General features: G+C 42.4%; 1 protein-coding gene across 3 annotated transcripts in view; it reads right to left on the bottom strand.

The window, feature by feature from the left end:
* The window catches only part of tanc2a (tetratricopeptide repeat, ankyrin repeat and coiled-coil containing 2a), a 38,306-nt gene extending 28,798 nt beyond the window's left edge, over positions 1-9,508 (bottom strand). For 2 of the 3 annotated variants that reach the window (XM_031876238.1, XM_031876236.1), the window contains exon 1: positions 3,685-5,806. In XM_031876238.1, the coding sequence (XP_031732098.1) occupies positions 3,685-3,961 (277 nt within the window). In that variant the 5' untranslated portion in view covers positions 3,962-5,806. Of the gene's footprint in view, positions 1-3,684; positions 5,807-8,113; positions 8,222-8,415 lie in introns of those variants that run through there. The other variant, XM_031876237.1, reaches the window with a different exon arrangement.
* Positions 9,509-13,111: the final 3,603 nt, after the last annotated feature.

Genomic DNA, 13,111 nt, shown 5'->3' on the forward strand with positions numbered 1-13,111 from the left:
TATAGGAAATGTAAAAATAACTTAAAACACATAAAAAGCATGAATGCAAATGCCACAGGGAAGATTTTGTGGGGAACAGTAATTGATCTCCATATTAACATATTCACTATTATGACATATTTGCCAAGAATAGACACACACACACACACACACACACACACACACACACACACACACACACACAAGGCTGTAAGCCACAGCATGAAAGCTCGTACTCTGTCTCTTTCTCTAACAGTCTGTAATTACAGCTATAAATTGCTGACTGTAGGACTAAATACTAGAAAAACAGACACACACACACTGAAAATAAAACCAACCAAACACAAAACACACTAAAGAGCACACTGTGTGTGCACACACGCACTTACTTGCACGTGTGTGTGGTTAGCCAATAACAGGGTGTGTGAGTCATTTTTAGAAGAAGAAAAATAAAATGGAAAGATCAGATACGGAGAGCGAAGACTTTAACATTTCTGTCGCTTTAACTACTGTAGCTTCTGATCCCTCTGTCCTTCCTTCCTTCTTTCCTTCTTTCATCCCCATATCTGATTATCCCGTCCCTTCCCTCTCTATGCCATTTAGTTTGGCCACTCTGAACAGCTATGAACACTTTGGTTTTCAGACATGGTTGGACAACACGTTGAACAAACTTGTTAGTTTCAAGCGTAGCTGCCTTTATCTCTGGATGTTTTCAGCTCTGAAGACAGTCGAGTGTGAAAAAGCACCGCAAAGGAGCACAACCGCGTGATAGATGTGGGTTCGAACCCCGGCAGGGGCAATGGTATGTAACGAAGAAATGTGTTGTTTGTGACACACTTAAGTGGTTTTGAATAACAAAAACGGCAGATGTGGTCGCGACTCTAAAACCAGCTAAAAAAAAGAATCCAAAAAATGCTCTAAAATAAACTGATTCAGGATTCTGTGAATTTGCTTGTCAATTTGTTCGCCAATGGTGAGCTAAAGCGCTGACCTTAGAGAGCACGGAGAAAAGGTGAGTGAAGCTAGCTTCAGCTAGCTAGCTTGACTCACCCGCTAAAGCCGACTGGCTGCCGAAAGATACCGCTTACCTAATATCACAGGTTTTGGCGGGTGGGTCAAAAAGTGACAAAGCAGCATTCAGAGTAGGTTATTAATAACACAATTACAAACAAACACATATTTTTGTGGGTTGGGCGGTGCTTATTGGCTCTCATAACGGATCAGGTAGATTCGGGTATTAAAAACGGGAAAAAACGGGACTATAGTGAGGCGAAAGGCCAAGCGGACAAGTCTCGATCCAAAACGAGTGAATCTTGGGTTAGTTGACCCCGACTGACAAATTCTACTCATCCTGCCATTTAAGTAATAGCTAAGTCCCCAAGCTTCCAGCACCATATATTTCACGAGGATGCACATAAAATTGGTGTTGCCCCACTTTCTGGTGGCTTTGAAGCTAAAAGCTCAAATATACATTGACAGCAACAAAGACGCTCAGATTGTCTTCAAACTTTGACAAACTTTCATTCTGTTCCTTGTTTTGCTACACTCAGAAACCTACAGTATGCCACTGTGTTTTGATTGAATCACGTTTCTCTTAACTCTAGTTTAATGTTTCTGTATTTGATGTTAAAATGACACATTGTCATTTCTTTATATGAATAATCGATTGAAGTGAAGGCAAGAAATATCAAACCTTATATCTGCTTTTCCGTGGGACACGGTACCTCCTCAGAGCTATTGAAGATGTATACAGCATCTAAGACAAGGACAATTGTCACCAATAACTAGGCAAGAAAGGCAATTTTTTTCCCTTCAAGCAACCTGACACTTGGAAATTCCTTAGTGGCAATGAAGGCCACCCAAGTCGGACTATGAACAGGTAGGATCTCTATAAAAGCTGGTTGACTTTGGTGGTAGTCTGCTCTCCTTAACACTGTTTTGACTTTGATGTGAAATTAGAAGGAGACAAATTATAGTTTTGTGTAATGTAATTAATGAAAATCTATACAATACCAGTATAAGTACTGGTTACGTGCCGTAAATTTACATGCACTGTGTCTTTGCAGCTGTTTTTAAACTACAGCTACAGAATTGTCAGACCTCTGGTAATAAATCAGCCCACTAGCATTTAAAACAGCTACCATTTGCAGAGAAATAAATCAATGCCAATGTAACTGTCACAATTAGTGGACTTGCTAACTAAGTGGATATTTTTACATCAAGTTAAACAAGTGAACTTTGACGTGCAAGCCAATGACCAACAGCAAGATGTCTTCACAGCACTTATCGCTGACAGCTAACTATTTTGCTAACAGTCGGAACGTTTGCTAGCTCAGAGAGCTTCCTGAGAGCAAAATGTCAGGGGGCAGTAAACAGCCCAGTAGAGAAAACAAAGAAAATCCCAGAACATGTGACCGTCAGCTGGCTAGCATGTTAGCTGTTTGCTCGCCAGCTACCGTAGTTCACCAACTAGTCCTGCAAGTATTTCATACCTCACCAAGCGTGGATAAATTTGGCTGTGGCACTTTTCTGGCATGACCAGGCTGATACAACATCGTTCAACAACCACATTGACTGCCTGGACTTTTCAAGTAACCATTTTGTAAATTAAGCTAACGCATTTTGACAGTAAGTGACTTGTGTTATAGTGGAATGTGGATACATCAGAAAGCTATGCAGTATAATGTTTGCAAGTGCGTAAGCTAACTACTGTAACTTGCTTATACATAGCTTTCGTTAGCATGCTTATGACTAACTTCATCATCCATGCTAAAATAATCCTTTGATATGCTGACATGACATGCTGTAGCTAGTAAACAGGCTTTTTGTTAGGATTTTGGTCCTTGGTTGCATATTGTGGCGCCAGTAGTTGTTTCTCACGGGGAAATGTTTCAGCTATTCAGGGAGACTGATGGAAGAACCCCTCTATAGCCGTATTTCCATTTAATTGTCAAACAAATTTTAAACCAACTTTTGAAATGATGCAAAAAAGGAATGAGTTAGGCGCGTTTCCAAGCTGGTTTGGAGCAAATAAACTTGGCTACAGCATGGTTTGGTCAGAGGATGGGGCTTTAGGCTACGCTTGGATATAATCTGCCAGTGAACAGAGTAGAAGAAGTTGTCAAGCGGAAACCAAAAGAGTCGCCTTGGCCATCTAACCATCTACGAGAGAAAAATGGAGAGAGATCTTCAGGAATTTCTTTCCATTAGGAAAGTTTTATTGTTTATTCATGTCAGCTAGTATTGACCATGTTTCATGATGTCCGGAGACGAAGATAAGCATTTGTGCGTTATGGGAATATCTGACAAGACGCCGACAGCAGAAACAGCTGCTCTGTCATGTGAGTTAGATGTGTGCTACATTAGAATGTATTCTGGAAGTTTTATCAAATTTTTCCATTTCCATACGGCTTTTCTAATGCAATACTTCAAAATGTTCATAAAAATGTGTAAATGGAAACACGCCTTGTGAAAAATTACATTGGGCAACGAACAATAATGAAACATAGGCTAACAGAGGACATCCACTTTCTCTGGATTCTCACTGTCCACACTCACAACATACATTTCCCTGAAATATACAACCCAAAATATAATTTATATCATTCGTAAATATGAAAAATACTGACACTAATATAGTAAGTTTTGACCCTGGTGGAAAGCCATCTGCTTGAAACAAGAACATCGAGAGAGAGAGTCCTTCACCTTCTTCCTCACTTCTTCTTCCTCTCTGTGCACCACCGGGACGATCGTACCGTTCCCGACATCGGTCAGGGACGTCCTCGTGGGACAGACAACAGCAGGCGTAAAACAGCAAGCGCCGCAGGAGGGAAGAGGCACGGCCGACGACCCTCGCCGCCACGACGTCCCCGCCGCAGCCGCCCGCCGGTCTCCCCGGTCGACGGACGGAAGACCGCTCATGCCGACACCACTTGGTCCTGGAGCGGGCACACGCTTTCAGAATAGCCGCCGTGCAGTCCATTGCTGGCTGGCGGTGGGGTTCTGATTGGTTCAGAGTGGTTCCATGTAGAGGATGGAGTCAACAAATCAAAAGGGCTGTTTTTACCCCCAAAAAAACAAGTCAATATCTTCTTTTTGGTCCTGAGCTCCTCCTTCTCCAGAGAACACAAAGGAGAGGAAGATGAAGGATGAATGACGAGATAAGAGGAGGAAGAGACTCTTCAGGAGAAAAAAACAACAACAACAAGTTCTCTAAATACTAACGGAATGACTGCCGTTAGTAAGCAGGATAGTCAAACATGCGAATGCTGTGGTAGAAAGCCAAACTCCTCATATGTTCAGTGTAGGTATGTTGTTACTTTCGGAGGTGAACCCAGAATCCACACGCTTTTAAGCTCAAACACAGCAGATCCTGATGATGTAATCATCTGGTTATTTGTTCTTTGTAGCCGAAAAAAACAATCCATGCAATTCATTCACAGGTAGAGCCTCCTCAAAACCGTGCAAAAAAGAGCAAACAGCTTCTCAAGCATGACGCGGAAAGTATAGATCTCCTCCCGAGTTGATATCCTCTTTGATCAGGAGCACAATAAGTAAAGTTTCCAAGTGTTGAGAAGAGTTTTCCTTTCAGCCTCCATATCTGGTCTGAAAGACGACCTCCCTCGTTCGACTGCACGGCAAATCAAAACCTCCCCTCCTCCAACCCAAAAGAAACCACACACACACACACACACACACACACACACACAGGAGAGAAAGGGAAAGACTGCAGGAGGAGCTGAACAGGGAGAGTAATCTGTTACATGTCGAGGAGCGCGAGGAGAGTTTGGGGAAGACAGCTCAGACTTCTTTCTTCTAATGGAGGAAAAACACAGCCGGAGAGAAAACCCTGAAGGAAGACTCGGCAGACCAAAGAAATGCTGCAATTAAACTCCTCCAAGAATCCAAGAACAGAGGAGCGTCTGACCACAAATCACAGTGACGATGGAAGGGTGTAATCCACTTTAGCCCAGAAAATGTGAAAAATGCTGAAAGAAAAGTTCGAACAAAGAGTCTGATTGAATTAAACACCATGTTGCTGGATAAAAATCTGCTCCAAAAAAAACTGTTATAAAATCAGAGCTGTTTTCAACCAACAGAAAACTTTTTTTCAATAACAAGAGGAAAGATAGAAAGATTTACAGTCATCCTGCTGTCCTTGAAAAACAGATAAGTGAGGGGGGGCAGACGCAAATCTGGCCAACAAAAGCAGAGAGCAGTAACAGGAGAGGTGCAGTTGTGCAAAAAAAAAAAGAAAAGGTTTCAAGTTTTCAGGCTGGCTGACAAATTGCGCCATCCACCATCGACTGTATATGAGATGTGGACGTAGTCACCGTGACGTCACCCATTGGTTTGCAGACTGCTATTTTGAAGCCTCGGGTTCGACACATTTTGGCCTTCACCATCTTGGTTTATGGCCTTTGCCATCTTGGTTTTTTGCAACCAGAAGTGAAGCGAGAGGGTGGAGCCAGGTACAACCGAACGCTGAATAAGACATTTTCAGGTGACCAATTTGTTACAATTGGCTTTCATGAACTAAAAACACGACTGAAAGGGGTTAAACTTCTAAGACGGAAACACGGACATCTCCCAGACTGGACAACGCTGTGATAGCGACCTGCCAATCAAAAGGTGGCCCGCCCTAAAGCATACTCTGCTTTATGGTCTATTTGACTCTAAATGGACCATAATTTAGAATTTTTGGGGGGAGACCGTGGCTCACTGGGTTAAGAGGGTTGTCTGGGAACCGGAAGGTCAACGATTCGATCCTCAACTGGGACGTGTCACGTGTCAAAGTGTACCTGAGCAATACACTGAACCCTCGGCTCCCCAGGCGCCTGTCATTGGCAGCCCACTGCTCCCTATATACAGGGATGGGTCAAATGCAGAGACAAATTTCCCACTTAAAGGGATCAATATAGTATAATAAATTAAAAATTAAAATTACTAAATGAACATCATGCTGTATTGAAGAAAACTAGAGATTGAGACCATAAACTCATGTTTACAATGTTTACTGAGGTAATAAATCAAGAGAGAAGTAGAGTCATTTTCTCATAGACCTCTATACAATCAGACTACCAGAGGAGTTGCCCCCTGATGGTCAGTAGAGCGAATGTTTTAAGAGACTTCCTCATATTGGACTTCACCAGGTGGCCAGAAACATGACTCTAAATGAACGCTAGTGCTGCTCCATAATAAGAATTCTTCATATAGAAAATCAGATGTCAAAAAGTCAGATTCAGGTCTTAACTCAATCAGATGTGCAGTTACAGCAATGACAGGAGTCAGGAGAAGGAAGACAAAATGGAGGGGGAGTTCAAAAACACAGAGGTAAAGGGGTGAAGAGAAATAAACTGAAATCAGAGCGTGTGTGTATGTGGGCATGGTGTGCTGACTTTAGGGAAGTTGCCTCGGCTCATAGCGTTCCTGTTTTGAAAGAGTGCGAGACACAGAAAGAGGGTCGGAGAGAGACTCCACATGGTTATGTTTAGGAGAAGTGTCAGATCAACCGTGAGGAGGAGGAGGAGGAGGAGGAGAGGAAAGGTTGGTAGAGGCTTGGGTTACACTTGTGTTTTCTCTCTCACTAAGGCACCGAGGGACGATCAAATGCAAGGTCAAAGGTCCGTCCCCCCCCCCCCCTCTGCTGCCATACACAGTGTAACAGGTCACAGCTGTGTGTGTGTGTGTGTGTGTGTGTGTGTGTGTGACAGAAAGGCAAAAAGAAACTATTCTAGCCCTGGTTGTGGTTTCTCCTTGATTCTCTCTTGCTCTCTTTCCTTCCTTTCCAAGTTGCGAATGACGCGACGCAAAAGTGGGAAAATGTACTTCTATTCCTCGAATATCGTACAAAACTCGATGTGTATAAACCTACGTGCATAAACCACAGACTGTCTAAATTGTAGAAACAATAACGTCGCTGCCGTATTTAAGCCAAAATGTCGTGATTTTGAGTGTCGATGGAGCAGCTACAACGTTAGCATAGCCTAGCACCGATCCATCCGAACTCCATTCAGAAAACAAGCATTTTAACAGTTGTTTGCTTGTAGTCTTGCGGACGAACCTGAAAAAGCATGAAGTCAGACTTTTTACAAACCAGCATAATTTTGTAGTTATTTTGGCATCCCTTTTTATCTGTTAACTGCAATCAAATCGATGCAAAAATCACTTTATTTTAGGTCCATACCACTGACGCCGATGTGTGCCTTGCTAGATACAGTGAATACAGCTCGGTGGGGTTAAGCCTCCCCTCCTTTCTAGGGTTTCTAGTGTGGGTGAAACAAATAAAACAAAAAAATACATAAATGATAAATGAAGTCGGAGTCGAGTAATGCAAGGCAAAAAAATGTGCTTTGCGTTTGGTGTAACCACACCTCGTATCCTGATTGGTGCAGAGAAATGCGTGACATCATCTGTTTTCCAACTGAGCCCACCCACTTCAAACCAGTGAGAAGAACGGAGAAAATACAGGAAATCTCTCGTGTAAAATTACCGAAACCAATCCAAACATTGGCACGAAAATAGTGTTTTTATGTAGGATCACATGATCAGCCCAAAAAGACTTCCCCCCATACACTTGCATTGAGAAAGAGACGTCTGAAAGTCAGCAAATATTCTTTTCTCCAGATAAACCAACTTTTCATTACAGATGCTTAAACAGCCCTTGTCTAAATCATCAGGTTTGAAATGCTGTAAAATTCAACAATAGCCGAATCCAGAGTTATTATCCGTCCTCTATTCGTGTGACTGAGCCCGAGCAGTTGGGAGGTGAGTTTAAAGGTAGTGCTAATGCACTTGCTCTGTGGGTCAATGTGTGCGGAGGATTGCTGGAAGATCCGGGTTATTACACACCCAGGAAATTTTTTTGGCCTCATGCCCCAGTGAGCAACTTTCATAGGAATGAACCAGGTTTACACCTCTCACGCTGTATCCAGTTGTCTTTACACATCCATGTGCGACATTGGCACGCAGCCATGTTTGTTCTGCTAATGTTAGTGTCGTAGCTACACAACAGTTCAGCTGGAGATCCGTTTCTCCCTCTGTTTGATGAGCGTGCTGTGTTGTTTGTCTTGTGTATTCCCATTTTGGACTCATATAAGTGATAGATGGACTCAGATAAGATAGATGCTCCTACCAGCTCTTTTTACCAGACGAAGGTTGAGGAGGGGAGAAGAGGGGAGCGAGCGGCTGAATCCCTCCATCATCCTGACCTCTGACCCCTCTGACTCTATGCCACCGCTGCCTGTTGAAAGAGAGAGGAAATCAAAGGAAATTTGGAGATAGAAAGACGTTGTATGAAATCCTGGAAACCACCAGAAGACCATATCTGCAAACTGCCAACTAGAAATCAGAATAGAGGTGCATTTCTGTAAAACACAGTTCTGACATGACTGTGACGGGGTCCACTATATACATAATGACAAATGAAGTACTGACCAACGTTGTTCTTGCGGGTTTTACCTCCCAGCAACATCTTCAGGCTGTTTCGGAACATGTTTGCTCACAACGACAAGTCACGAACACACAGACGCCTTCTGTCAACACACCCTGGGGAAGGAGAAAGAGAGAAATAAATAAAATTGATCATTTATATTCCAGCTGATTAGTAATGACTGATCATATTTATACAGGTGCCACAATACCCTTAAGAGTTCTCACTTTAACTCTACCGATACCCTCATGCCGAAGCTATTTGCTGCCGCACCAGTTTGTCCTCCTCCTGGTATTGTTGATTTAACCAAGATGTGAAGTCTTTGTGGAGAATTTGTTCTCCCAGCGACACCCTTGTTGCTGCTCATCATTTTTAAGAGCTCCTATGGTGCAGCGGAACCAGAGATATCTTTTTTTTTTCTTCTTGGAGTCAAAAACCTAGCACCTTCACTCGACTAATAGTTCGGTCAGAGACTCTGGTGCGTTATGCTGGTGGCATCTGATGTAGCCTTGAGCCTCAAGCAGCTATGAGTAGGAGGTAACAGGGGTTCTGGTAAATTGATCGCTTCTTTCTTACTACACACGTCCAGATTTTTTTGGTTTCACAAATTTGACGAACCTCGTGACCTTTGGACGGAGCCTGCCTCGATGTTTTTTTTACTGCCAATCGTCATCGTCCAATATCCGGTAAAAAATCTGCAATAATGAAGTCGCCATGCTTTCGCAGATCCATGATAATGCTACATTGTGAACAACAAATCTGTGTTGAAATTGACAGGAGCAGAGCTAGTAACGGTAAGTGGTAAATGTACCACTCAAAGTGCTTTTACACTACGTGTCAAAACCCATTCACCCCCATTCATACACTGATGGCAGGAACTACAGAATTTGAGGTTCAGTGTCTTCAGTGTCTTGCCCAAGGACACATCAGCATGGACTGGAGGAGCCGGGAATCAAACCGCACATTTTCAAATTGAAGGACCACTGAGCCCCAGCCGCCCCACGGTGGCAGCACTGCTAACGTACACAGGTTCCATTCAGTTACATTATGATGCGTTCAGGCTCTGTTCAGTAAAAATTACTTATCATGATGTGTTCTTGTAAAAATGTAGTTTTTTGATGAGAAACTTGAATGAATGCAGTTGTTTGAAGGAGATGTTTTCACAGCAATATAAAATAGATATTAGAGATGAATCATGACTATTTTATAGTCCTAACACAAGCTTTAAGCAGCTTATAATACATCATTGAAACTGCTAGTTCCAAGATTTTTTATCAATAGAAATACATTATTTTATTTTCTAATCATTTTAATTGTGGGCTAGAATCTACACTGGTTCTTACAGAGGCACAGTCTGCTATTATGTGTGTGTGTGTGTGCATAACCATGCTTGTTGTAATTACGTACTTTATGAGTATTCTGCTTATAAATAGCTGATTCTGCAGAATGCTTAATTTTCCCGACTGGCAGTGGAATTATTATTCACACACACGACACACACACTCCCCCTCTCTTCTTTTACTACAGTGTGACTTTTGAACACACCCAACACGCTGGCTGGTAATGTTGTTGCTAGGCAACCGTCTGCTGTTGCTAAGCGATGCATTAATGAGTATGCGTATTAGAATATAAACCACTGAGGCTGCTGGTGTTTGCTTCTGTATGTGTGTGTTAACCCCAATTTAAAAGCTTTTAATTCTGTCATACAACCCTTTCAGTTGACAGTATATCTAACACACACACACACACACACACGTACAAAGATGCAGCGAGTGATATTATTTAGTATCCGTCTGTCACTGATACGTCTATGCTGCTCTGTCTGTCTTCTCGTCTGTCACGTTGAGCTGATTTTAAAACGATCGTTTGGAGCCGTGAGCAGATGGCAGATTAAAGTAGCACGAACACTTCCTTCTTTCTAATTCACACAGGGAGAACACACGCACACACAGCCTTACACTTTTTGGTGGAGATAGTTGTAAATTCCCTTTTCAAACAGAGTATAAACGTTAGCTGGCAAATGTTTAACGTTAGCATAACGCTATCTTTCAGGATTAAGATTTAGTTTAAGGTTGTGGGTTAAGGGTTAAGGTCAGGGCGGCTAGTGTTTAACGTTAGCATCACGCTATAGTTTAGGGTTAAACTTGGTTTAAGGCCGGTAAGGGTTACGGTCAGGGTAATTCTCATCAGTTATTAATGTAAGTGAATACAATGTCATCCTCAATGACAGAAACAATTGTGTGTGTGAGAGAGAGAGAAGAGTCAAATATATGAGAGACATTAATAATGTAGGAAATCCCAGTTGCAATAAGCTTCCTTGGTTTTTTGTCTGTTCTTTTGCCCACTTACTTTTTTTTTAACAGAACAAATCAGGAAATCAACAAAAATATTTTTGGAACGTTGTCCCAGCATAAACACATAAATCCTTGACAAATACAAAAAAAACAAAAAACGACTATATAATATGAAAGATAAAATAAGTTTTATAAGTTATTTTATTTTAGTGTAAAATGTTTCTAAATTCACAAAAAATACAATGAATAAAGATGAGCTAACACACATCCATCAGGGTAAAGAGTATCAGGTGTTGGTGCAGTAACCGCTGACCTCTGTCCCCCTCTGTCGACCACCGCTGATCACTGCAGCATGGTTAACCTTCATTCCCTGTCTCTGTTTCTGCTCCTCTGTTCTGGTGCCTTAGACCAGTGGTCCCCAACCACCGGGCCGCGGACCGGTACCGGGCCGTGGATCATTTGGTACCGGGCCGCACAGAAAGAATAAATATTATATTATTTCCGTTTTATTGATTATCAGAGTCTGAAAGAAGTTTTATTTTGAAAAATGACCGGATTCTCTCGCAATTTCATCCGCCTGTGCCTCTTGACACAGGTCAAGACTGTCTCGGTCACGTGATACGTTACCTCAAAAGTTAAGCCCGCAAACTAGCGAAAATGAGTAAATAACTTTTGGAGAGCTTCTTTGCAAAGGGAGAAAGGCCACTAAGGAGACAGAAGAAGAGCTACAACTTCCAATAATATGAAAGCTTCATTTAACAGACATCAGGAGTCTGATTAAATATCAGGAGTAATTCTGACGAGCCAAACCCGCTCTGCAGTATATGTGGCGACAAAGGATCCGCTGCTGGAGATTGTAAATGACGGTGGCCTTAAAAGTATGTTTGAGACAACAACTCTGCTGGTGTTTTGGATTAAAATCAAGGCTGAATATCCTGAGCTCGCCACTAAAGCACTGAAAACCCTGCTTCCATTAACAACATCCTCTTTGTGAAGCAGGACGTTCTGCAGTGACAGCAATCGATACAAAATTACGGAGTAGACTGGACATCAGGAACACACTTCGGGTGTCATTGTCTCCCATTAGCCCCAGATGGGACCGTCTCGTTGCAGAGAAACAAGCTCAGAGCTCCCACTGATTCAGCGTTATTGTGAGTTGTATTTATTTATGCATTTTATATTTGTTTTCATGCCGATCGTATCATTTTATTTCGTCGTGTTTTTCCGCCACACCTTGAAGGCCGGTCCGTGAAAATATTGTCTGACATGAAACCGGTCCGTGGTGCTAAACAGGTTGGGGACCTCTGCCTTAGGCCACACATTATTTCTTTGTCAAATAATTTCATGATATTGCCATTACAGTAACACATAATATTTATATATTTATAAATATGTATAATGTTATAATGAAACCGCCATCTGCTGCACCCTCAATCACACTGACATTGAGCCTGGTGCTCATGACTTTCACTTTAATTTCACGTTGAGTGGTCTATATATTTAATCATTCCTATTGTATATATCATTGCCTATATCTCGCAGGAAAAATTATTGCAGTTGCAATGTCTTTTTTTCCAACATCGTGGAGCTGATATGAAATGTGGTGCCATATATACGCAACAGCCACTTCTACTGCAATCTGCTGGTTTGAGTCTCAGCGCCTTGACCAATCTTTTTATTTCATGGCTGATTTCTACGCCTAACGTACCCTTTGTATAGTTTCCCAATGATTTTTTGCACTATTAAGCTCATGTTGGAGGTTTCTGCTACTGTTTTTTGCTGCTTTATAACACTGGCTGCGCAGACAGGTATGGACATATGCACTCGCACGCACACACACTGCAAAGACACAGGTACATGATAGATGAGGTAGATCATGTGTGTTCTCCTACTCTCTTCCTCGTTTCTCTCTCTTTCAACACCAACATTTCCCCCTGGGAGAAACAATCTCGAGTGTGTGTGTGTGTGTGTGTATCCACAGGAGAGTAGATCAGGTGCTTTGAAAACTCAAGCACCAGGTGCAGAGTGAGCGAGAGAGAAGAGAGGTGACTCCGCCATGCCGAGATGCTACGTGCGTGCGTGCGTGCGTGCGTGCGTGCGTGCGTGTGTGTGTGTGTGTGTGTGTGTGTGAGAGAGAGAGTGTGAGAGTGAGTGAGTGAGTGAGATCGGTTGTACAAGATTCTTCATTTCTGAGTTTACAGTAATTCTTGAAGAGAAACATTGCATCAAAACTAATTCAAGAGGACGAATATTCCTTCCTGGCACAACGTGTCTCAGCAGAAGCCCGGTCAGTCGAGGAATACGTGTCGTTTCTGTCTGAGAAGTCTCCTAGTGGCAGCAGTTCCATGTCATCTTGTTTTTGTAGACGCGACAAACACACGACAGAGGCTAGCTGAGTAATGTGTGT

Source organism: Anarrhichthys ocellatus, unplaced genomic scaffold (assembly GCF_004355925.1).
Source record: "Anarrhichthys ocellatus isolate YVR2014 unplaced genomic scaffold, GSC_Weel_1.0 scaffold106, whole genome shotgun sequence".
Lineage (NCBI taxonomy): Eukaryota > Metazoa > Chordata > Actinopteri > Perciformes > Anarhichadidae > Anarrhichthys > Anarrhichthys ocellatus.